This window comes from Terrapene carolina, unplaced genomic scaffold (assembly GCF_002925995.2).
Source record: "Terrapene carolina triunguis isolate 2854851 unplaced genomic scaffold, T_m_triunguis-2.0 Scaffold130, whole genome shotgun sequence".
Taxonomy (NCBI): domain Eukaryota; kingdom Metazoa; phylum Chordata; order Testudines; family Emydidae; genus Terrapene; species Terrapene triunguis.
In genome coordinates, this window is record NW_020664481.1 from 24,985,171 (window position 1) to 25,009,820 (window position 24,650).

The 24,650-nt window shown below is 39.4% G+C and overlaps 1 protein-coding gene across 1 annotated transcript in view; it reads right to left on the reverse strand.

Moving 5' to 3' along the window:
- Nucleotides 1–1,604: 1,604 nt before the first annotated feature.
- Nucleotides 1,605–24,650, reverse strand: part of DUS2 (dihydrouridine synthase 2) — a 53,742-nt gene continuing 30,696 nt past the window's right edge. Inside the window, exons 7-16 of the mRNA XM_026652847.2 lie at nucleotides 22,621–22,668; nucleotides 19,058–19,123; nucleotides 15,697–15,767; nucleotides 15,051–15,137; nucleotides 13,385–13,553; nucleotides 10,374–10,495; nucleotides 8,561–8,701; nucleotides 6,768–6,855; nucleotides 4,969–5,042; nucleotides 1,605–2,499 (exon numbers count right to left, since the gene is read on the reverse strand). Of these exons, the coding sequence (XP_026508632.2) occupies nucleotides 2,259–2,499; nucleotides 4,969–5,042; nucleotides 6,768–6,855; nucleotides 8,561–8,701; nucleotides 10,374–10,495; nucleotides 13,385–13,553; nucleotides 15,051–15,137; nucleotides 15,697–15,767; nucleotides 19,058–19,123; nucleotides 22,621–22,668 (1,107 nt within the window). The 3' untranslated portion in view covers nucleotides 1,605–2,258. The remainder of the gene's footprint in view (nucleotides 2,500–4,968; nucleotides 5,043–6,767; nucleotides 6,856–8,560; nucleotides 8,702–10,373; nucleotides 10,496–13,384; nucleotides 13,554–15,050; nucleotides 15,138–15,696; nucleotides 15,768–19,057; nucleotides 19,124–22,620; nucleotides 22,669–24,650) is intronic.

Here is a 24,650-nt window from a genome sequence, read left to right on the forward strand (position 1 = left end):
TTCTCTCTTCCCCACAAGAGGCCATATACCAATTAGTCCCTTTCTGACCACCCCCGAACTGGTGCACATAGATACAATAAAAGCAGGGTTAACGTGCATCTGTGTGCTGACCAGCTATGGTTCCCTTCACAATTCTATTTCCCAAGACATACTGTTTCTGCCAAGAGCAGAGAAAGGTGTAGCTTGTGGGGGGTGTCATGTAGGGCCAGTTGCCAGGGCAAGAAAATGGTGTAATAGCATTGCAACACAGGCCGTGGTCCTTAGGCTTCCATCCTAGAATGCCCCATGCCTTCAGTTGCTGACCTTCTGCTGAGTGACTTCTCTGGGCGCTTCAAAGGGAGTCAGAACTAGGGTACAAACATTCCATTATGCTGCTCCTCTGGTTCTTGTGTTTGAAGACCCTGTTTGGCCCAAATATTCCATAAACCTTTAGTGGTGAATGCAGCACTGATACTAAGGCTCATGTGAGTATTATGCAGGCACTAAGGGCCATAAGTTCCCTGGCTTTCCAGGAAAAAGAAGTTTTTAAAAGACTATTATTTTTGACATGCAAACATAAAATGACCTCAAATTATGTCACTTATAAGATCTTTACATTTTACTTAAGGAGGAGGACAAGCCTGTGTATGCAAAACCTTTGAATAAACTAAGATTCAGAGGGAGAGAGAAGCTAGGAAGCCGAATCAAAGACTTTTCAAAGGCTGCTCCCTTCTTTGATAGGATGCCCTCTGGCTGTCCAACCCCACGGCCTACTGAAGGGAATGCCATAGCAAATGGGACGGAAGAGGCAACACTAAAGTGTGGCTGTTAAAAGTCACCTGGCCTCTACTGTCAGCCAGCATCTTCATCCAGGGATACATCACCACTCTCCAGGACACACAGCTTTATTTAAACTAAGAGAATCAAGAAATTCAAGTTTTGGTCAGACTGGGGGTTAATAAACCTCCTCCCAGAGGTGCAGGATTTGCAGTTTGCATCTTCCATTGTGGCAGTTTCCTCCCTGACAGTAAATGATAGCATAGATGGTGATTCCGCAATATGCCTGGCCACTTTCTGCCAGGAAACTATGGATGGTGATCCAGAAGAGCTCCAGTGGATCTCCCAGGTGCCCCAGTTATGCTTTCTCTCAGAACTGGGAATGCACTGCTCAATTCTGACCTGTCCAGCAGAGCTGGATTGCAGACAACTTGTGCTGCTTCTTATCACTGGGCCTTGCAACCTGCGTTCTGCCAGCAAAACTCAGGGAATGAATCAGATTCTGGTATAGTATTTGCATGACCATTCCTCGTGACGGTCTAAAAACGCCCTTGACAAAAGCTCCTGCCCCAGACATGAATCTGAGTGAGGAAAGAATTATTCCTGAAGTTTATGGCTTGTTAACTAGACTGCAAATTCTGTCACTGCTCTGAAGTGTTCTGTGACTAAAACCATTGTGTGAAACTGGAACATTTAGTTCTGAAAGCAGCTTTTAAAACTGTTTTTTTAACTGCAGTCTACAAAGTAGGAAACGAATTGCAATTATTTTTCAGTTAAATGCAAACTATGCAGATTTATTAAAAATTCAAAGATTTGAGTAGCCGTCACTTTAAATATGCACGTACATCTTTTTGATTTAAAAACTCTAAACACAATCCCAGTTAGATATTGCTGTTCCGTTAGAAAACAATGGTTTAGTGAAGACACTTCCATTTAAAATAAAGGTGTATATTATTTTTTAAATAGAGAAGCCACTTTGATTTAGTTCACCAACAATGAATTATGTTTTGAATATCTTCTTCATACAAAATACTTTAGGGATCATGACACAACCTGCTATAACTTTGTTACAGGTATTTTCAGACAAGAGCTGACAACTTCTAACATACTTATCCCTGTTAATGAAAACTACACCAAAACTCCAACAGTTGGAAACAATCTATTAAGAACCTCTTTCGTGTGTGTTTAAAACTCTTTTTTCTACTTATAAAATATATTAAACAAAAACCTCAACACTTCAAAAGCTAAACTGAAAATAGTTTGCTATTGAAACAGAATTGAATGTTTCTCATTCTTATTTAAAACCCAGGCTGCTAATTTATCCTGTTTGAAAGGCACCAAAGCAAAAACCAAAAAACTTTTACCCAGTACAGTAGGTTTTCATAAGCGGGCAGAGTTTACCTGTCTCCGACTGATAGAGTCTAGATGAAATATAATAGCAGGATATAAAAAAAAGCAAGTGAATTGGTAGCTGCACAGTTGTGGAATGTTTGCTTTTCATGCTATCGTGGCACCTCAGAAGAGCTGGAGTCAGAAGCTCCCTCAGTAAAATGAGCTCTTTTATGTGAAGCCTCAACAAGGTGGTCATCTTCATGTTCTTTGTTGTTCAGGAACTCCTCGTTCTCTCTCTTGCGTTTGTTAATCAGGTGGTTTTCTCCCTCATTAAGCTTCCCCTCTGGGAGACCCAGAGTCCTAAGACAGACTATAGCTGCAGCCTGTTCTGCTAGCTTCTTTGACTTGTCCCTGAAGAGTAAGACAGAGCACAGATAAAAGTAAAAGCAAAGCCTGCATATTGCCAAGGACAATATTTTACATGCCTGAAAGAATTAATTTCCTGTCTCTGCTGAAACACAGTGAAATAAACAGTATGCAATACCTACGACAGCCTAACAGGTGGAAAAGAAAAGAGCTCAGTTCCAGAGGCACATTCACATCTCTTTAGGTGCCTGTGTCCTCTAAGGTGTCACTCCAAGTAAGAGAATGCTGTCTAAGAATACTGAGCCAAATCCTGCAGTCACAACAGTCTTTACTCAGAAGGTAGGACATCAGTGGGAGTTTGGCCAATTGCTGCAATCCTTACTCCTACTAACATCAAAAGCCCTGAATAAAGCACACGGAGTTTAAAAGAATTTATGGAAAGATCCTCAAGTCCAAATTTATCCCTAATGTGAGTGCAATTCCACTGAAGTCAATGAAAATGGGCACAGCTCCACCAGGACTGAAACCCAACAAACTAGCTTTGAGGACAGGGTTATATGTTCTTGAAACTTAACACATGAAAGGATTCTCTGTTTCTCTTAATTCAGCTAAGCTTGGAATGAGAATTATGGTCTAGCTGGAAGTTTGCTGAAGTCTGAGTACTTCATGGGAATGCTGATTGACAATTATAGCATTGGAAGCACAATGCTAAAATAACCTGCTGTCTGTTGTATATACGTATTAAAAGGGGATTTGTCCAACACTGATCTTCAATTGCAATTTACTAGATGCAATCCTAAGTATATCTGCCTGTGACAGACTCAAGGAATTCCATTATTAATAGATGCTTCTATAAAATATTATTGTGGAACCGTAGTGCATTAATTGAGGCAGCTACTGATTTACTATGTGACTTCTGGCAAGTTACCTAACCCCTCTCTGCCTCATTTTTTATTTGTAAAATGGGAATACTACTTATCTTTGATGGGATATATGGGTGAAGAATGCTTTTCAAGTGCTGAGTATTTATCATTGGCATTCCAGATTCAGTGTTTCAATAAATTAATTAGTTCAAACTATAGACAGATTTCTTCCCAGCTTTAGGTTGTTTTTTTTTTTTTAACAGAGTCTTGGGATAAGAAACATTTTAAAAAGTTGCTACCTTCATACCTTTATGTACCATTTCACTTTATTTTATTTATTCATTGAGTTACTGAAGGTATTCACAGTACAATAAGGCAGAACATTTATAAAAATATGAATTTGTAAATATTCCTAAATTGGACTAGGGCTCCAATCTAGCTCCCACTCTAACCAATGGAAAAAACTCCTCCTGTCTTCAAAGTGAGAAGGAAAGAGCAGGAAAGGGGGTTTCCAGTAAGCACATGGAAAAGTTTGTGTAGATCAGAGGACAAAATGCCAAGGAGCAGTGCGGTGAAATAAAGCTGACTTGTTACACAAATACAAAGATATTTTATAGTCAATATATTTGATTACAATATGTCTGTTTCATTGTGTCTCCTATATTGCAACATACACCCAATTTTTGTTAAATCTATTCTATAAAACAATTAAATTAATGTAATCTGATTTTCACTATAAGCTCGAGTATCCCAGGCCTGAACCATTATAAGACTTCGTTCAAAGAAACAGATACATAATATTCCTAAATACTGGGATGAGTATCATCAGAATGCTGCTGATATGCAACTACCTCTTTCGCTTTATGAATCCAGCAAGTTCTGTCACTGCTCTGGAGCAAAAAGTTGATAATATTGCCATCTACTTTCAAAAATGTCAAATGTTAACTGATCCAAAGGAAATATTTTTGGTTTTTCATTTCAGCATGAAAAACAGAAAAAAATACAGTTTTGGTTAGAAACAAACCAAATTCTTCTAATCAATTATTCACTCAGCTCTAGTTCCCAACTGGATTGTATCTTGTTCTCCATCCTGAAAAAAAGAGAAGTCTTGCTGCTGGGTAAAGGTTATTGTCATGAGGATGGCCAAGTCGTCCCTCAAAAATCCCTTGCTTACTGAGGGAATGTTATGAAAATGGTGGGTAAGATTAGGAAGTACGGCATCACTTTGACAAAGGTTTCCATGCAAAGCTCGTAGCTCAAATATTGGTGGGGAAGTTTTTTCTAGTAGAACAGTTTAAAACTCTTAATGTTAGAGGCCTTTGCCTTATTTGAGGCCACCTTGAGGACTGTCTTAGTGGAAATATGGGCTCACACACTATTTACCTTTTAAGGATCCTATTACTGGAGACAGTCTTTCTGCTATGAAGGGCCCTCAGCTATGGAACTCGCTCCTCCTTGGCATGTCTCAGTTAATCATGTCCCACTTTACAGAAACATTTCAAAGTTTTTTCCTTCCCAGTTATATCTTTATAAAGTAAAGTTTACTTAGTATTTTTTCTCTCCATGTTTACATGTTGCCTTTCCAACAGTACATCACAGAATCAAATATTTTACTGAGGCCCAGTTACAAAACACATCAGAGAAGACTTACCATAAGGTTGATCTATATTTTTGTTCAGCTACTGTGACAACTGAACAGAATAATTTATCTAATGGTCTTTGAACCTAGAGAAAGGAGAGAATTACAGGTGTAACTTACTGCATTTTGTAAAACGAGCAACAACACAGAGTCCTTCCTAGTCTTGTTTTTACTCTGGGAGCATGTAACACCATTAACATTCTAAGCCTTCACACTGCACAATTCCCCTCACATGTTCAAAATACTCAAGGAATCTATTGTCCAAACTAGAGTTGCTTCAAGAACTGCTTGATAGGCACATTGCACTTACCCCATCTCTAACAACAGCTAGCACCAGATGCAACATAGGCAAGTACAAGAAACCTTGTAACAATTACATCATAACCTGTGCATACTGGAAATTTCTTCCCAACCCTAGTCAGTAACAGATTGAGGGTTTGTCTCTCATATATGTTTATGCCACCTAATAAAACTGTTGATATTATCCATGTTCACATCTAACCCTTTTGAATCCTGCTAAGCTCTTGGATTTAAATCATATCCTGCAGCAATGAATTCCACAGTAAGTTGTGTTGTATTAAAAATTGTATTTTCTTTTATCAGTTTTAAATCCCTTGCCTTTCAATTTCATTACTTGTCTAGTTTTTCTTATATAAAAGAGACTCTAAATCCAAACTTTGTAAAACTTATACTGATAAAAGTTACAGGCCCAAATCACACCACTACAGGGTTCTTTACCTTTGCTTAATCACTTAGAAACCTGATCCTGCAAACATGAACTACCTGGCATAGCACTTATGACATGGGGTAGACTGTTAGAATTTTGAAATTAAGATGTCCTTTTGCAACAGTTGTTTGCACTCTCATTTTATAAACATGTTTTTCTTGTTTATCTACCACAGCAGTTGCAAAAATTGCTGCTGCCTAGACAGAAAAGAAAAAGCAGACTTGTGACATCCTAGATGACATTAGCAAGAATGAACACAATTCTAGGAATTCAGTGGTGCTGCATTCTAATATTCCATGTCTCATTTAGCTTTTCAATATTAGATACAGTATTATTTATCATGTGTTTCCAGAGACACAAGGAAAATTCAGACAGGCAGTGCACACATTTTTTCAGGAACACAGCAAAATGGCATTTTTAAAAATGCTATTAGTGAATTTAAAATTTTTTATAATCTAGACATAACGACAGGGTGGTCCACTGAAGTAAAACACTACTTCTTTCATCTACACAGGAATGAGTTCAAATGTAGGTGCAGTGAAATATAATTAATAAATGTGATGGTTTCATCCATATCCCTTGCTCTGTGTATTACAAAATTACCTCACAATTGACCATTTCCACTTGAGGCGCCCACAGGGGGGGTGGCAGTTCTGAAGAAGTGCAGGTCAGAATTGAGATACATAGGCAGAATTGTAAGGGGGAAGCTTGCCCAATACTTGAGTTCCTCACTATTATTAGTACTAAAACAGATCACTAGTTTCATACAGAAAAAATATGGACATTTTCATTGGATTTTAAGAGAGGTCAAATTTCACACCTAAAGAGAAATGTTTCTATGCTGCAGAAATGTACTAATTTCATGCTATAACTCCCCATAATCTACATGTGTGTCCATACCAAACCGTCTAGCAACTGTGTCAACAAAACTCCAGTTTAAAAATAAAAAAGCATTTTTAAACTTTGAGATCATCTTGTTTTAAACCAATCAATTCAGTTTCCTGACAGTCCCCAGTAAACTATGGCATAAATGTATTAGTTAAGGATCTGCCTTGTACTTTTGCTGAGAAATGCAGAGACTCACAGTTTCATAAACAGGTTGTGGGTGCTTCGCCTTCCTACACCATTCTAAGAGATACATTTTGGGAGTAATCTGTGGTGGATATTCTCGCCTAGACAGAAAAATGAAATACAAAATAATCCCACAATTGTAGTGAAAAGGTTTGTACAGAAAATATTTCTATAGAACAGACCTATATTAAGTTAGACTTAATCTATCAATGCAGGATTAGTTACTATAGTATTTACACTAGTTTTTGATTCCAGTCTAATTTTAAAACTCCCAAGTGATGGGTCTCCCACCCCTTTTCTCAGGGAACTGTTCAATTAATACATCTTTAAATTGGTATCTAAAAACTAATATTACATATTGTTTCCTTATTAAACACCTCCCACCTTCACTCGGTGCAGTCATACAAGCAGTGACAAGGTACTGATAGGAAAGCTGGGCCAAATTGCTTGCATTCTATTGAGTTTCGGACTGAATCTGACAAGCTACACCACAGGGTTTTTTTTTTGATAATTATCATAAACATTTTCCAATAGTGGTTTAAAAACTTTTCCAGGAATTAATTTATTACTGGGGGGGGAAAAAAGGGTAGGGAGAGAAAAGTGAGATTGGTTCTATAAGACATTGCTTCTACTATCGAACTGGGAATATGGTTCCTAGGGTGTGGCAGAGAATAGAAATACTGTAGAGACATCATGCTCAGTCTTTAGGGAGTCACTCCTGCTGAGTTTGAAAGGGTAGTGACTGCCTTTGAAAGGCATCTTGCGCAATATTCAACCAGTGGGACAGGACCGACAGGTTCTTCAAGAGATTGGATAAACATGAAGTATAAAAAAATTATTCTGCAGGATCACTTCAAATTTAGGTGATCTTAGATCAGGGGTCCCCAACGTGGTGCCCATGGGCGCCATGGCGAACGACGGGGCATCCCTGTGCGCCCGCCGACTGGTCACTGGACAAGCAGCCGCCGAAATGCCACCGAGAAGCGGCAACGTCACGAAGCGCTACCGCCAAAATGCCACCGAATTTAGGCGGCATTTAGGCAGCGACACCTCTTGACGTTGCCGCTTCATGGCGGCATTTCGGCGGCTGCTTGTCCGGCAGCCACTGTCCTCGGTGGCTAGTCATCCGGCGCCCGCCCCACGGAAAAGGTTGGGGACCACTGTCTTAGATCAATAACAGAATGTTTACAAACTGTGATTCCCACAGTTCCTCAATTTAATGTCTCATGGAATTCCTGGAGACATCTTCTGAAGATTCCTGGTACATATTAAAGAAAAATTATTAATGTGCTTTCAAGCTCCTGCACAGTACATACGTTTAGGAGAGCTAGTTTCAGTAGAGTGATATACTTAACTAATCACTGACCGTTATCCCTTAAAAAATATATTTTCTTAATAGGAAAAGCATTTTGAGGCTGCTTATTACTATGCACTTCGTAATTTCCTGCTGGAACTTCGTGTCAGCAGAAAAAAAATACAGTATTTAGAAAAATATACTGAGACTTAATTAAATTTTATTAAAAAGAATTAAACTCTATGAAGTTTTAACACACAAAACAGCTTTGTTTAGATCAATGTTCACGTTCTTTTATGTGTACCTGAAATTTTTTATCATCAATTAACATATTGCACTATTTAATTAAACGGTATATGGACTGTCTCCTCTTAAAAAGTTTATCCAAGATGTTGCTGTAATATCTGAACTGCCGATTTCCACCTATAAAAGTTTTGTCAGGTACCAAACATCAGACAAAAGTGTAACTGTAAGTTCAAAAAGATGGTGAAGAATTAACTTTGCATGCTTACTTGTCAAATCTAACAGCCATTTTTATCACATCTGTGTCTTCCATCTGCTCATCTTCATCTTGTGTCTTGGCCTTTAATGATGCCTTAGCTTCCAGAATAGCTGTTGTTTCTTCATAGAAACTGCCCATTTCAAAGACTTCACTATTAAAAAATATTACTTCTATTATTAGCATTAGGAGAGAATTTATGTGTGTTCATACACAATTTTAATAATTAAAATAAATATTAAAAATTTATTTCAAATAAGTTACATGTGCTTAGAAAACTAAGTTGAGGTACAGTTATATGCTGCAAAGTAACACTGTCCAGAATCATGGGGTTCTATGTTCATCATCTCTTCTTGACTTCTTGCAAAGCTTGCTCAGTTTACAAGAAAGAAGTTCATTCCTCTACCTGCTGGCCTAAAGACTCAACCTGGGATCTGAAAGCCAAGCCAGAAGCCATCACAGACTCTGCCATTTCAATTAAATTACAACTTTACAGATGCATAAGCCAAAAAAGAACCCAACTCTCTCTCCCAGACCTGTATCAGCTCTGAAGGGCTAGTAGAAACAAAAAGTAGTTAACATTGTGAAAAGAGTAAAGAGACAAGAATCTGAATACACAGAGAGCAGATCTGTTGAGCAAGATGACATTTTTATAGTCCTTTTTCTGATTAACATCTTATGCATTAGTCAGATCATAGGTGCAACTGCACTTGCAAAATTGGAATCCATAATTCCTCACAGGTGGTAGTAACTACAAAAGCTGTAGTGTACACAATATTCAGTATTTTTTTTAAACCACTGTATCATAACATGTCTCATAGTGGGGTTAGGCAACTCAATAGTAAAAATGCATGTGTACGCTATGGTCTCCATTGTTATCAGTAGAACAATACAGGATGAATTATTATGTAAATGAGGAGGTTCCTTATCCACTCTAAGGCCATCCATAGATGCTGAGCCATGTAAACTCTTTTCTGACCTTAATATATTAGTGCACACATTAGCACTCAACCAGAATGAAAACTGTAGTATGCTAAAACTTTTACTAGGGGCAATTTAGCATCAACACCACTAGGTAGCAGTGTTAAATCATATTACTATCTACAGAGATGTTTTCTCATTTTAAAAAGAACTAAATGTTCTTCAGTTATGTAGTGATTAAACAGACTGTTCAAAACATTGCTCCAAAGGCTTATGGACCTGCTAAGACAGGCCTGTGAAACTGCTTTCTGGTCAATCTCTTTTGAGGTGTACAAAAATGCAAAAAAGCTATGGAACGTATTTTCAAAATGGCACAACATTGCTCTTATACAGTGAAGGACTGGCTTTAATTATTTCATTTTTATAAACTATGCCTTTCATTTCTCTAGATGCATCCAAAATTTAACACAATCAGTTTTTGTAAGAGCACCCCTCTCCTCCCCCCCCCCAAACTTTCCCCTTCCTCTCCCTTCTGCTACTAGTTACACAGGGAGCCCTTAAAGAGACAACAGCCCCATTTTCTTGTGGCCAGACAGACAAGGACACATTGCATACAGTTGCATTGAGCACATTCTGGCTAACACTGCCACTCGTTGCCAGATAACCAAAAGAAAGGGAGGTAAACAGTTATCCTAAAGATGTAAAACAGCATATTGCAAACACAGAATTATAGTATGACAGTGGCAGAAAAAATCCCCTACGAATTAGCTTGAGTCAAGGAAAAGCTCATCCCTCTGGTACCAGCAGAGGAAATGCTGGTACCTGCTGGAGACATGATACTGGACTAGATGAACCACAGGTCTGATCCAGTATAGCAATTCCTACTCCCTATATAAAATGCTTACCAGATTTCTTGAGTCGACTGTGCAGCATGCAGTTTCTTTCCCTCTGTGGTTTCTAACTGTTCTCTTAACATCTGACACAGACAGTACTTTGTGTTGGTATAGTGATTATCATATCTCACTGCCTGAAGGAAAGAGACATGTAATATGTAAAAATACACTAAAGAAAGTATTATTCCTATTACCTAACCTTTCACGTGTTTCTGGCTGCATTTCAACATAGTTTACGGAATGTACAGCACAGCACACACAGTTCTCAATAAAGTAAAGTCTACTCAGTACTCTCATTTATTAACATAGTCCAGAACTCTTTTGGTGTTTTTTTCTGGAAAAAAATCTGAATTATTTTATTGGCTTTTTATACACTTGAGAAAAACAAGAAAGTAGTTGACAAGAATTTCACACATATACTACTTTACTACTCAAATTGATGGATTTACACCTTTGAGTGCAGTGGAAGTTTGACTAATTTGATTTTTGTCCTTTTCCATTTGTCATTCCTTGATTTTACCCTCATGATGTGAACAGATCAAAGCTGTATTTGGTTGGGGGAGAGGGGAAGGTTTTGTATAAAAATAAATACAGCTTTCACTTACTGCAAATGCAGCCTTGTTAGCCAAGTCTCCAATTCAGCAAGGTACCTATGTGTGTAAGCAGTCCAACTGAAGTCAATGGGACTATTCACATTCACAAATGTCTTGCTGATATGGACATAAGTAAATTCTGTTTTAGGAATAATCTTTGGTACTTAACTGCGTAACACAGGCAACACAACAGACTGGGCCAAATTCATCTCTGGTTTAACGCCAATGACAATGGAATTAATAGCACAAATGAATTGGCACACCTTTGTAGGGCTGAAAATATATTTCTTTATGATGCATTTTCACTGCAGTACAACATTGCAGGCAGTACGGTTGAGTTGAAGCGGCTGGCGCATGTTGCCTTGTTGATTTTTCCTTGAAGGACATCCTTGATAGAATTGAATGCGCACCAACCTGCTTTCTTTCTTTCTTTGCGAGAATTCACCTTCCTGATCGTGGCGCATGTTAATTTCTTGGCCCAAATAGACATATTGCTCAGCTTCTTCTATTTGTTCACACTTGATTGTTATTTGGGCTTTTGGCAAGGTATCAGACCGCATACATTTTTTTTGGAGTGGTTAATTTTCAGTCTGACTTGGCTGCTTTTTGTGTTGAGTTCTCGCAGTATTTTCTATAGTTTGACAGTATTTTCGGCGATCAACACAATACCTTCAACTCAGCAGTACTGCCAGCAATGTTATACAGCAGTGAAACATGGGCGCTGACGAAGACAGAGGAGCAACAACTGTCTGCCACGGAGATGGTGATGGAAAAAAGAATTCTGGGAATTTCAATCCACAACTGAGTCCCCAATGAAGTGATCAGACAGCAGCGTGGGGAGTGCAGGACGTCGCCATTGAGAGCAGTCATAGTAAAATGCGATGGGCTGGGAATACAGCGAGGCTCACTGACAATCAATGGACTGCAGCTGTCGCTGAGTGGTACCCACAGGAACCAAACAACCACTCGGCCGACCTCCAAAGAGATGGGAAGATTTTATTGTGAAAAGACATGGCTGCACAAGGAGAAGGAAGGCCGGAATACGAGCAGAATGGAAGACGTGTTGTGATCGGTGCAATCTATACGAGGGCTGAAGGACTGATCTATCAAGGTGATGATGCATTTTAGGCCTTAAACTTTAACTTATTTTAAATTGAACTTTTCTAGATTTTTAGTATGTAGATTTTTCTCATTATGGTTACAAAATTGAATAAGAAAAAAATTAAGACACTGTTAGTCACTGAAGTCCAATTCTTTTCATCTGTTTTTTTTTTTTAAATATGCATTTGTGACAGGGCCTTCAGTGGCCAGGCGACCTAGTGGTTAGATCGTTGGTTAGGGGCTGGAGGAGGGAACCTGCCCCTCCTTTCCCTCAGGTCCTGGCTCAGAGTCCTGGGCAACTCACACCCCTGCACTGGGGAGATGGATCTTGCTCCCGGCTGTGAGATGGGGGTGAGGCTCAGGACCTGCTGTCTGAACTGTTCCCTATGCAAGTCCTTTAGTTTGGGGCATGGCCCTGCTAGTCCAGTTTCTCCACAGTTGGGACTTGGCGGTAGATTCCCCTTGGCAGGGGAAGACTTACTTGCTTCCAGTGGCTGCGTTGGCAGGCAGGTTGTGGCTGTGCCTTCAGGTAGACACACAGAGAGCTCCTGCCTCTTGTCAGTCAGCCAGCCCCTGACTGAGCCAGGCTCACTTCTTTTCTCCCCCTTTTAGGCCTGGCATTGGCTGCAGGTATAAGGGGCGGGGCTAGCTGAACCCACTGCTGTACCTGGCAGACGTCTCTCTGCTCCTTCAGAGCATCTCTTTGTCAACATTACAGGCTAGATGGCCCACCAATTGAACTATAACACTATAATGAAACAGCTGATTGAACAACCTTCTCTGTATTTTTCTGCCATTTGAAAAAAACCTAACATTTTCTAGAAGAGGAATATAATTCTCTAGAGTAGTTTACATGACTTTAGAAAACCGTGAAACTCTGCAGCCTGCCTAGACAGAACTCATCTTTCTATTCCTACTTTGCTCCATTCAATATCACATTCACTGTTGTAGCATTCACAACATTGGCACTCCTGGCACTAGTTCTGCACAAGTGCAGAGATTTTTGAGGGAGTCCCAAAAGCCTGAGAAATCTTCCTAAAACCTGAGCATCAAGAATGAGAATAGGCAAGCACAGTATGTAACAAAAAAAAAAAAAAAAAAAAAAAAAAAAAAAAAAAAAAAAAAAAAAAAGGTAAGGCTGTCTACTAGACAAAAATTCAATGATTTATTCACTGAAAAATTGTAATAGTTTTCATCTTATGCAATACGCAAAAATATTACAGGAGCTTTAGTAATTGAAAAATAACGAGGAATTAAAGACACTCTACAGAAACTTGGGTTAACATCTCTAAACTATGTTAATTACAGGTAAAATCTTCCCAAACATACGTATTTGATGTATTCTTGCATGACTTCCTTCAAGGAACAAAGGCCTTCTCTTCTGAAGATGGATGGGTTCCACATGGCAGCACGAGCTATCATTACCGATGAAGCACCTGCTGCTTGTTGGAAGGCTTCAATGTCAGTATATTCTTTGATGAAGTCATGAGATCCTCCACTGAAAACGAACATCTTTGTTATGATTAACAATGATTAACGTGACACCACCATGCAGAAAATAGTGTATTCTGCACATTAATAGAGCTGGGCATGCATGATAATACAGAAGGCTTATGGACTGTCATGTTATTCATTGTTGGTATAATCTATTTAGGAAATCAGCACCACTCTGGGAGAATGGCTGGCTTAGAGCAGTGGTGGACAACCTACGGCCCATCACTGGCTTACAGGATTATTAGTAATGGGATATGAAAGCCTTCCAAAGTCAGACCAGGCCAGTAGTGCCAAAAGTTATTAGCATCTGATGACTGATTGGTAGGCAGCCTCTGTAAAATGAATTAGGTGGTACCAATCCAGTTTCTAGTAAACTGGTTCTCCTTAACTCAAGACACCCCCCAATAAGCATAAATTGGTTTAGTTTCCCTAAAGGAGACAAGCACTGATTTTGTATGTGCCACCTTCATTAGGTGCACAATAGTTTTTAAAAGTCAGCTGTTCCGGTAAGAAAATGCTGTTTGGTGGCCTGTGCAAAATGAGTTTGAAGATCTCAGTTCAATTCCCAGTGGACCAGGTGCACCTCAGAAAAAGTCCTCCAACACTGGTACCCCTTGTTGGTAATTGTAGTAGAAAGGCCTAACATTGAATGAGCGTAGGCTCACGTTTGAGGCAAACTGGCAGGGGAACAGTGAGTAAAAGCATGCTCTGCCTCTAGCTATGCTGTACCATGTTCTATGGCTAGAAAACATCATTTTCTAAAATTATCCATCTAGCTCCTTTTGTGAGCTAAAAATAATTTAAAATCCTGTTTTCCCCTCCCAACAATTTTCTAACTGTAACAGAACACGCTAACTCACTTTAAAGGTGGACTAAAACTAGTCATAAAAATTCTTCAGGGTCCCCTTAAATGAAGAGTTACTGTCAATTCTGACATATAGGAAAGTTACCCAACATTTTGATAAGAAACCAGAGCTCCCACAGCCAGTGTACTCTGGGGAAATGTATCTAGGCAACAGGGGGCTTGGGAGGGCTGTGGCACTAGTTTCAGGGCCTAGGCCATCAGAGAGCAGGGTCCTACTGCCAAGGGAGGAGTCTGCACCTGGGAGTGTGCCTGAGAAACCCAGAGCTAGGAACAGTAATCAGTCACTACCCAGATGGCTTAGAAGCACATAGAATTCACCCGTTGGATTCAAACAAAACACTGGTGTCTCTCCAGAGAGGAGGACTGGGCCATGTCATGACACAACACTAGTAGACAGCAGAATAATTAAGGAGCCCTTTTTGCACTAAAACAAAGACAGTGACATTTCAGATGGCCAATTTCTAATACCAAAGCCTCACTCTAACCTTGTGATTTGTAATTATCTCATTTGCCCTATATGAGGAGACCCTTAGTTTCCTGCACTTAATCCCTTCTTGCTCAGTTAGATTTCCTTGGCATAATGTCTACTGCTAAACATGGATACCTTAAAATGACCACCTAACTAATCTAACTTACTTTGCTATTACAGGAACAGAGACTGCCTCAGAGATGGCCTTGATCACTTCACAGTGGACAGGATGTTGAGGCCTCTCCTCCTTCTTCCTTTGCAACACAGAAAGAAAAAGACAAGTTCAAAGATTTCTAGTGGAAATTGTACATAAGTAAACTCTTAGCAGACAATTCCAGTCCTGCAGTGACAAACCTAGTCTGTCTGAGTTTACGTTCATATGCAAGGTGTAAACCTGCTTCACACGAAACACATCTTGAAAAATATTGCTATTTTAGTTCCCTGTGCAGGTGAAGCACCTAATGTTTGGGGTGCACAGCTGTACACCTCACACGCCTGAGAATTAAAATCTAGCATGAAACTATTTAATTCCTTAATGTTAGATAATTTTGCCTTTTATTTGGTCTTACCAAGGCTAAGATTTTAGAAAAACAGAAGCATAAAGTTAAGCTGCTAAATCTCTATTTACGCTCCTGAATAAGAAGCCTAATGTAGTAAAGTACTAAGCACCCAGCTGCTGTCATTGAAATCAGAACCACTTCCTTGCAGCTGAACTAGACAAGGTGAAGTAAATTAGCTAGTTTATTGCTCTCTACCTGCCAACAAACAACAACAACAACAATAATAATAATCTTTCCACACAAACATATTTACCTTCCATGGACTGCAATGGCAGCAACACCAGTCTTTTCTATCCTCTTCACCAGGCTTATAGTGTCTTCAAGCTGAGGAGGGAAAAAATGGAACAAGTTATTTTAGTTTGATGGAGGAAGAGCTCTTAATCCCATGATCGTTATACAAACACATGCAGGAAATCTGTTCTCCCATCAAAGTGTACACAATTCCTATATTACAACAGTCATACCCAATATGAACATAACCCTTAATATAAGCTTTACTTAGAGAACTATTTATTATGGCTAAAATAGGATTCCAGTCATGCCATTTTTAATACGTCTCTTAGAAATTACAGTTTAAGAACCTGCTTGACCCAGGGAATACAACATTTGAGACTATTTCCCTTCACACATCTCTGGGCTATCTTTTAAAAGACATAAAAACACACTTGATTGGCAGGTACTATTGCACTGAATATACTATAAGTCATATATAGTGCTTCTTGGATGGAAGAGATTACTCATGTTGAATTTGAATTCACCCTCACATCTATTCATGCATGAAATATTCACAAACATTTCCCTAGGATATATGTTGAAAAATGCCCCCATGACTGAAGAATTTGATTAGTATCCATACATTACTGGTTGTCTCATGAAATAAAGAAAAAAAACCCTTCTATTCCTTCAAAGAGAAAACATGAGCCTAATGAAAGACAGATGGAATTCAGGACATTGCCAATTTATCCTGCTATGTGCAATTATGCAGCTTTTAGAAAAAGCGAAGGATTCGCTTTCTTTTCAGAAGCTGGGCTAGTAGACTGTGGTTCATCTGAAAGTAGAGTAGAACCTCAGAGTTGCGAACAACAGAGTTACGAATTGACCAGTCAACCACGCACCTCATTTGGAACCAGAAGTACACAATCAGGCGGCAGCAGCCCCGCTCTCCCCCCAAAAGAAGCAAATACAGTACAGTACTGTGTTAAATGTAAACTACTAAAAAAGATGGGGGGGGCATCATTTTCAAAGCTGTATTAAGTCAATGTTCAGTCGTAAACTTTTGAAAGAACCATAATGCTTTGTTCAGAGTTACAAACAACCTCCATTCCCAAGGTGTTCATGTCTCTGAGGTTCTACTGTAGCACATTCAGCCTTTGGGAGATGCAGATGGCATTGAAGTAGAGACAGTCGCTCACTTGCTGTTCTGCTGGAAGATACATGCTAGGCAAAACCAGCTTGAAACAAGAAGGAAGAGAATCTAGGACAGTTCAAAGTGAAAAGGGAACATGCTAGTTCTTTGATCTCATGATTGTAGAGGGGATTGTGGTGGAAAATCAGCTGAACATGAGCTCCCAGTGCGATTCTGTGGCCGAAAAGGCAAATGTGATCCCTGAATGCATAAACAGGGGAGTCTCAAGTAGGTTCTCTCTGTATTTGGCACTGGTATGACCACGGCTGGAATACAATGTCCAGTTCTGAGGTTCACAATTCAAGAAGGATGTGGTGGATAAATTGGAGATGCTTCAGAGAAGAATCACAAGAATGATGAATGGATTAGAAAGCTTGGCTTATAGTGATATACTAAAGAAGATCATTCTTTTACCTTAATAAAGAGAAGGTTAAGGGGTGACTTGATTACAGTCTGTAAATACCGACATGGGGAATAAATATTTTATCGTGAGTTCTTCAATCTAGCAGAAAAAGGTATAACATGATCCAATGGCTGGAAGTTGAAGCTAGGCAAATTCATACTGGAAATAAGGTGTACATTGTTACCACTGAGAGTAATTAACCATTAACAACATACCAAGGGTTCTGGTGGATTCTCCATCACTGAATTTTAAAATCAAGATGGGATGTTGTTCTCAACAATATGCTCTAGGAATTATTTTGGGGAAGTTCTATGGCCTGTGCTACACAAGAGGTCAGACTAGATTATCACAATGGTCCCTTCTGGCCTTGGAATCTATGAAGATTGTTGAAGATACACTGATTTTACTTTTTTAATACTTTTAATGCATGATTTTAAAGAATGTGTACATGCCTAATCTGTGCATGCAATCACTGATTGCACATACATCAGTTTTTGCACAACTAATTACACCTTTGTCCATATATACATGCATACATTCAATTTGCATGTGCAGTCACAATAATTATGCACATAATTAGACAGTAATTTGAAAATAACCAGATGAAATTACCAAAAGGGAAGGCAAATTGACTACTGGAGCTTAAAAACTCTATTCTATGCAAAAGAAATTAGTGACTAAAAGGTAAATTCTAACCAACCACATCAGCGAGGACAGTGTTCTGAGTGAGATTGTTAATGCTGTGGAGTTTGTGGTGAAGGTAGTATCTTGGAGGAAGCCGGCCCTTTGCGTGGTGAGTGGTTTGAGAATGGTTTCTATGAGTCTCGATATTTCTTTAGTAAGAGTGCTAGGGCCAGATGAAATGGATCTGTCTGGGTTTCCTTGTTTGTGTATCTTGGGAAAAACACAGAAGATCCTCTGAAGTGGGTTCATGGGGATGAGGTTGTAGAGTTTCTCTCGGAATTGTTTGGGGAAAGATTTGATGACATCCTTAAATTCCTGGGTAAACTGCGGTGTGGGGGTCTACTTTGAGTTCTTTATAGTAGGTGGAGTCAGACAGTTGCTGGTTGGTGTTGTTAAAGAACGCATCACAATTGAGGACTACGATGGTGAACCTTTTGTCTGCTGGTTTAATCACTATCTGGTGGTTGAGTTTCAGAGACTATACAGCTGTCCTCTCAGCGGTGGAGAGATTGTGGCGGAAGTGAGGTTTGTTATCCTCATCAATTTTTTTCCTGAAGCAATCAATGTAATGAGTAAGAGTGTGGTGGTCCGCTGTGAGGTGTCCAATCGGGTGATTTTTTTTTTCTTATGACAGCCGGTGGGGATGTGGTAATTGTGGCATCTTCATTGTTGTGAAAGAATTCTTTGAGATTGAGTCAGCAAAATTCTTCACCATGAATGGTCCCTTGAAATATGTGTTAACTACTTATGCTAAACAATCTGTTCTACCTTGTTTTTACTGTGACACTGAGTACATTACCTAGACCTAAAGAGGAGCTCTGTGTAAGGTTGATAGCTTGTCTCTCTCACCAACTGAAGTTGGTCCAATAAAAGATATTACCGCAACCATCTTGCCTCTCTAAGAAATTCACTGTCAGTTGCTTTGGGCTTGTCTATCTATGGAATTGTTCTATTGAGTTAATGCATGGACACTCTTATTTCAGAATAAAAGTATATGTTTCTGTATATCTTAATCCAGTGGGTTAAAATCAGTTAAAATTTCATTCTAATGTTTATGGTATTCTAATCTGGCTACAAGGGTTAACATTAACTGGAACTAAGCATAATAAAACATCTTCTTACCAAAGGCAAGATTCGGATTTTGCAGGTCACTGGTTTACAAATTCCTTTAACCAAGGTACTCAGAATCTAAAGAAAGGAGGGGATAAATACTATTACAGAAGCAACATGAGTAAATCTTGCTCTGTTGAACATATGAAGACATTTGAACACTTCTCTAAAGAAAAAATATATAAAGGTTCCTATATAGAACGTTGCTTTTTACAATACATTTAGTTAGTTAGTTAGTTAAAGTTTAATATGCCAGATGTGCACCCACCTTATAGTAATTTCATCAAGACCACATTTCTCTAGTTTGCTTATGAGAATGTCATGTGGGACTGTGTCAAAAGCCTTACTAAAACCAAAATATATCACATTTACTACTTGCACTTATTCACTAGACCAGTAACCCTGTCAAAGAAGGAAATTAGGTTGGTTTGGCATGATTTGCTCTTGAAAAATCCATGCTGGCTATTCCTTAAAATTGTTTTATCCTCTAGATGCTTACAAATTCATTGTTTAATAATTTGTCCCAGTATCGTTCCAGGTATCAAAGTTAGGCTGACTGGTCAATAATTCCTCGGGTCCTCTTTGTCCCTCTTTTTAAAGACAGGTACTATGTTTGCCCTTCTTCAGTCTTCTGGAACTTCACTCATCCTCCATGAGTTCTCAAAAGTAATAGCTAACAGTTCCGAGACTGCTTTAGCTAGTTCCTTAAGTACACTAGGATGAATTTCATCAGGCCCTGCCAACTTGAATACATCCAACTTACCTAAATATTCTTTATTCTGTTCTTTCCTTATTTTGGCTTGAGTTCCTTCCCCCTTTTTAATATTAGTATCTGGTCACCATTAATCTTTCTAGTGAAAACTGAAGCAAAAGAGGCATTAAAATCTTCAGCCTTCATGATATCATCAGTTATTAGCGCTCTTTCCCAGTAAGCAGGAAACACTTTTGTTCGTCTCTCTTTTACTCCTAATGTATTTTTAAAAGTCTCATCTTATTGCCTTTTATGTCCCTTGCGAGGTGTAACACACTTTGTGCCTTAGCCTTTGATTTCCCCCCCTACATTCTTTTGTACTTTTTGTAAGATTCCTTTTTAATTTTCAGGTCATTAAAGCCATATTGGCCTCTACTGTTCTTCCTAGCTATTCCATCGGGATAGTTTGCAGCTGTGCCTCTAATATCGTCTCCTTGAGAAACTGCCAGCTCTCCTGAACTCCTTTTTCCCTTTAATTTTCTTCTCACGGGACTTTACCTACCAGCTCCCTGAGTCTGTTCAAGTCTGCTTTTTTTGAAGTCCATTGTCCTGAGGTCAAATCAAACCTCCGTAACAGGGTGGGAGCTATCTAGGCCAGCCTTTGGATCAAGGTCAAATATTGAGGAACAGCTTTCATTCAAATACCTGGTAAGAAGTATTGATTGCATATATTGAGGATAACAGATGCAAAGGTTATAATTTTAAATGGCAATGGCCAGCTGCTACTAAGTCATCCCCTCAGTCACCCCACATGAGAAAAATGTTTTTACACTACACATTAAAAGGTAACCTGTGTGTCTAAATTGCAGACACCCAATAGCAACAAAAGTAGAACTTCTTGCAACACACTTTAGAAGCAATCAACCCATCTGCCCTTCAGTAAATAAACAACATTTTTATCAGCCTATGAAACTTGCTTGCACAAACTTGCATCTTCTCTGTCAAAAAGAGTGCTCTGACTCAGACAGAGACAAAATTATTGGATATATAAGGACTGCAACACATTTTTGGTTGTGTGAGATTAAACACTTTGGACTGAGGTCTCATCTCCCTTTGGGTATGTCTACACCCAGCCGCTAGTTCGGCGGCTGGCAATCGAAGTTCTGGGTTCGACTTATCGCGTCTTGTCTGGACGTGATAAGTTGAACCAGGAAGTGCTCGCCGTCGACTGCGGTACTCCAGCTAGACGAGAGGAGTACCGCGGAGTCGACGGGGGAGCCTGCCTGCCACGTGTGGACCGAGGTAAGATCGAACTAAGGTACTTCGAACTTCAGCTACGTTATTCACGTAGCTGAAGTTGCGTACCTTAGTTCGATTTGGGGGTTTAGTGTAGACCAAGCCTTACACACAAAAAATACTAATCACTAAATCCTGCCAGTTTTATCTCCACATTCTCTCTATTACTACTGTTAAAACCTTTGGTGGATTCTCTGTAACCTGAGGTCTTTAAATCACGATTTGAGGACTTCAGTAACTCAGCCAGAGGTCATGGGTCTCTTACAGGAGTGCCAGGGAATAAGTTCTGTGGCCTGCAATGTGCAGGAGGTCAGACTAGATGATCATGATGGTCCCTTCTGACCTTAAAGTCCATGAGTGTAAAACGTCATCTCAGCCTTACCTACTGCAACCTCTCCGGTCTTTTCCACATTCCCCCAGTGGGTAGAGCACTGGACTGGAACTCAGATCTCTGTACTATTCCCAGCTCTGCCATTGCCCTGCCATAGCCTTAGGCAGGTCACTTCACCGCTCTGTGCCTCAGTGTCCCAGTTTGCAAAATGGAGATAAGGACACTGATCTCCTTCTTAAGGTGCTTTCAAATCAGTCCCCTTGCTCTGCTTCCTCTGACTGCTGGAAGAGAAAGGGATAGCCCCAGTGTACTTAATTCCCCTAACTCTTGCCTTGCATGGAAGCCATACACTTGCTTGGGAGATCTTCCTCCTATTCCACCTCCTGTTTCCTTTCTGTCACCCCACTCCTAACTAACTACTGGATGGAAGGGAACAACACACTGACTTTGAGAAGGGATCCCAGCAGCACCCGTTCTTCAGACCACCAAACCATATGCTCAGTGTGTACTCCTGTGATCTACATTCCACACGTTCTGCCTGAGGCAGAGGAAAAGAGGAGTCCACTGCCCAGACCCTTACCTGACAAAAGCCACATGGAGAGCTGAACAAGAGCTCCAGAGCCATTCAATGTCACTGCTCAAAAGGTAATTTGTAACTTTTTGTTGGCATTTGGAACTATAGTCTAAACACATCAACTAAGGTTGATGGCTATCATATGGAAGCAATCTGACTGATATTTAAGGAATGTTATATTTTCACTTGAATATACTCAGTTTTGCCCACTACTCCTCATTGAGCCAAATCTTAAGGCTATATAAGAGTTCTTGCAGAGCTCTACCAATGTGTAGGCCATTGAAAACTAAACATTGTAAAGCTACTCAGGGCAGGGACTGGGTCATGTGGTTGTAAAGTGTTTGCTGCGCTTTGTGCTCGAATTAAACTAAAAATAAAACCAGAAAAATAGAAAATCTAACTACAGCACCAAAAAGTGCAAGTTTAAAAATTGAAAAGGAAGTCAGCAGCAATATTGTAGTTCCTGTGGCTATAAAGGAAACTAAACCAGCAGTATAATCTATGTGAATTTCATTTGAACCTGTAAAACTTTAGACATTATTCCATCCCTTGCTCTCCCAAATCTGCTTTTCACACAATTCTCTCTCACTCCAATAAATCCAGCAGCTCAAGAATTATTCAATTATTATACATAAGCACCATATTTTTCTAGGCACAATAAAACCAACAAACCGGATACTTACACACTCAATTTTGTCAGGATCAGACAGCAGCGCTGCTCCCATACCTCCCTGGGGAAACACATGCCAATAGAATAAATTACAGACTGGAAACATTCAAAAAATCAACACTTTCTTCATTTCGTATCTTACCCAATGGCAAACAACAACAAAACTAAATCCTCCCATACAAGGAAAATGTTTTCATGTAAGTGCGAATTACTATACACTAATTAAAAGGTATGGCACAAAGTTATTTACACATCATTTACTGGCTTGGTTACAGAAGGATTTTCATTTAATAAAGAATCCAAATTTGAAATATATTAGGTGAAAGAGCATAGCTGCACTTACTTGGTGAAATAAGAAAACATTCTTGCTAGAATGATGTCAGCAAATGAAGCAGCAACAGCTTAGGGAACTGAATACTGAGAAGTTGTTTTGTTTTCTATTTCTCTGATGAACAGCCAGAAAATCCAAAATCTGTACCTAACCACTATGACTGCTTTGTTTCTTCCTATTAGGTGATAAATTTCATTCATATGTTCTCCCTAGCACCATTCAATTGATTGATGAGCCCTAAATGCCAATGGTCCCAATACAGTCTCCCATACTATGTACCTACACAAAAGGAAGTGGCAGCACAAAACAACTACTAATATTTTAAAAATATAACTTTTCCCTCCTCTAATTTGGATGTTCTTCCTTGATCACACTGTCTATATACACACAGCCACCCAGTCAGCTAGCTGTAAGTGTTAAAATTAGATCGGTTCAGAAATTTTTGGATGGAATACTTTTCTGTCAGAAAAAGCTGATCCATTGAAATCAAAACTAGGAACACACTGATTGCAGCAAAACTTCCTCCAGACACCAGGCAGGTTTCCTGTTGTTTTCCTGCTGTCTTGTCTGTCCACTGTGACAAGCTGTCGGAGAACATGCCAAAAAATTTCTTTTTGCATCTCCTGAAAATAATTTTTTTTCAGTATTTCCCTCCTGCAAAACGTTTAGTATTTTTGTCCTTTTGTCATGATTAGAAAGATATGCAAGTTTTACAGGGAAAGACTGTTTTCTACCCAATTCTAGTTAAGATACAGAAGAAAATATTAAGTAAAAGAAAATAACACTGAAAATATTATAATGCCATTTTGTAACTCAATCATGCACCATGGCCCAAAATACTGTGCCGAGAAAATACCACCTTATTTCAAAAACACAGCAGGAATGGGCAGAGGTGGGAGTGGGAGAATTGGGCAAGGGCCAGAGATTGGTGATGAAAACAGAGACATAGAAAATATTAGGACTGTTTAGTTTAGGGAGAAGATGAACAAAAGGAAGGCACACAAAATAATGTATGGTATAGAGAGGTTCTGATCTACCCTCTCATAATACAAGAGCAAGGGAACAGTCAATGAAATTAAAATGCAACAAGTTTAAAAATAATAAAAACAAGTATTTGTTTGGAGAATACATAATTTACTAGTGGACCTCATTGTCACATGGTATTGTTGAAGCCAAGAGTTTAGCAGAATTCTAACACAAGGATTAGACATTTATATAGATGAGACTATCCACAGTTGCAGTAGATAAAACACACTTTTAGAAGGGCTATAAACTCTCAAGCTTCAATGGATAAGCCAACAAGTTACTGAAAGGGGTTAAGAAGCAACTTTCCCTAGGAACTGGTTACTCTATAGTTTTCCACTATAAGTTTTCTTGCACGGTCTTCTGAGTCATATGATATTGACCACTGTCAGAGCCTAGATAAGGGACTAACTGGAGTATTTAAGGCTATGTCTACACTACAGAATTAGGTCGGATTTATAGAAGCCGGTTTTATAGAAACCGGTTGTATGCAGCCGATTGTGTGTGTCCTCACCTAAAATGCTCTAAGTGCATGAAGTCGGCGGACCGCGTCCACAGTACCGAGGCTAGCGTCGACTTCCGGCGCATTGCACTATGGTACCTATCCCACAGTTCCCGGAGCCTCCGGCGCCCATTGGAATTATGGGTTGAGATCGCAATGCCCGGATGATGCAAAGCAGTGCCGCGAG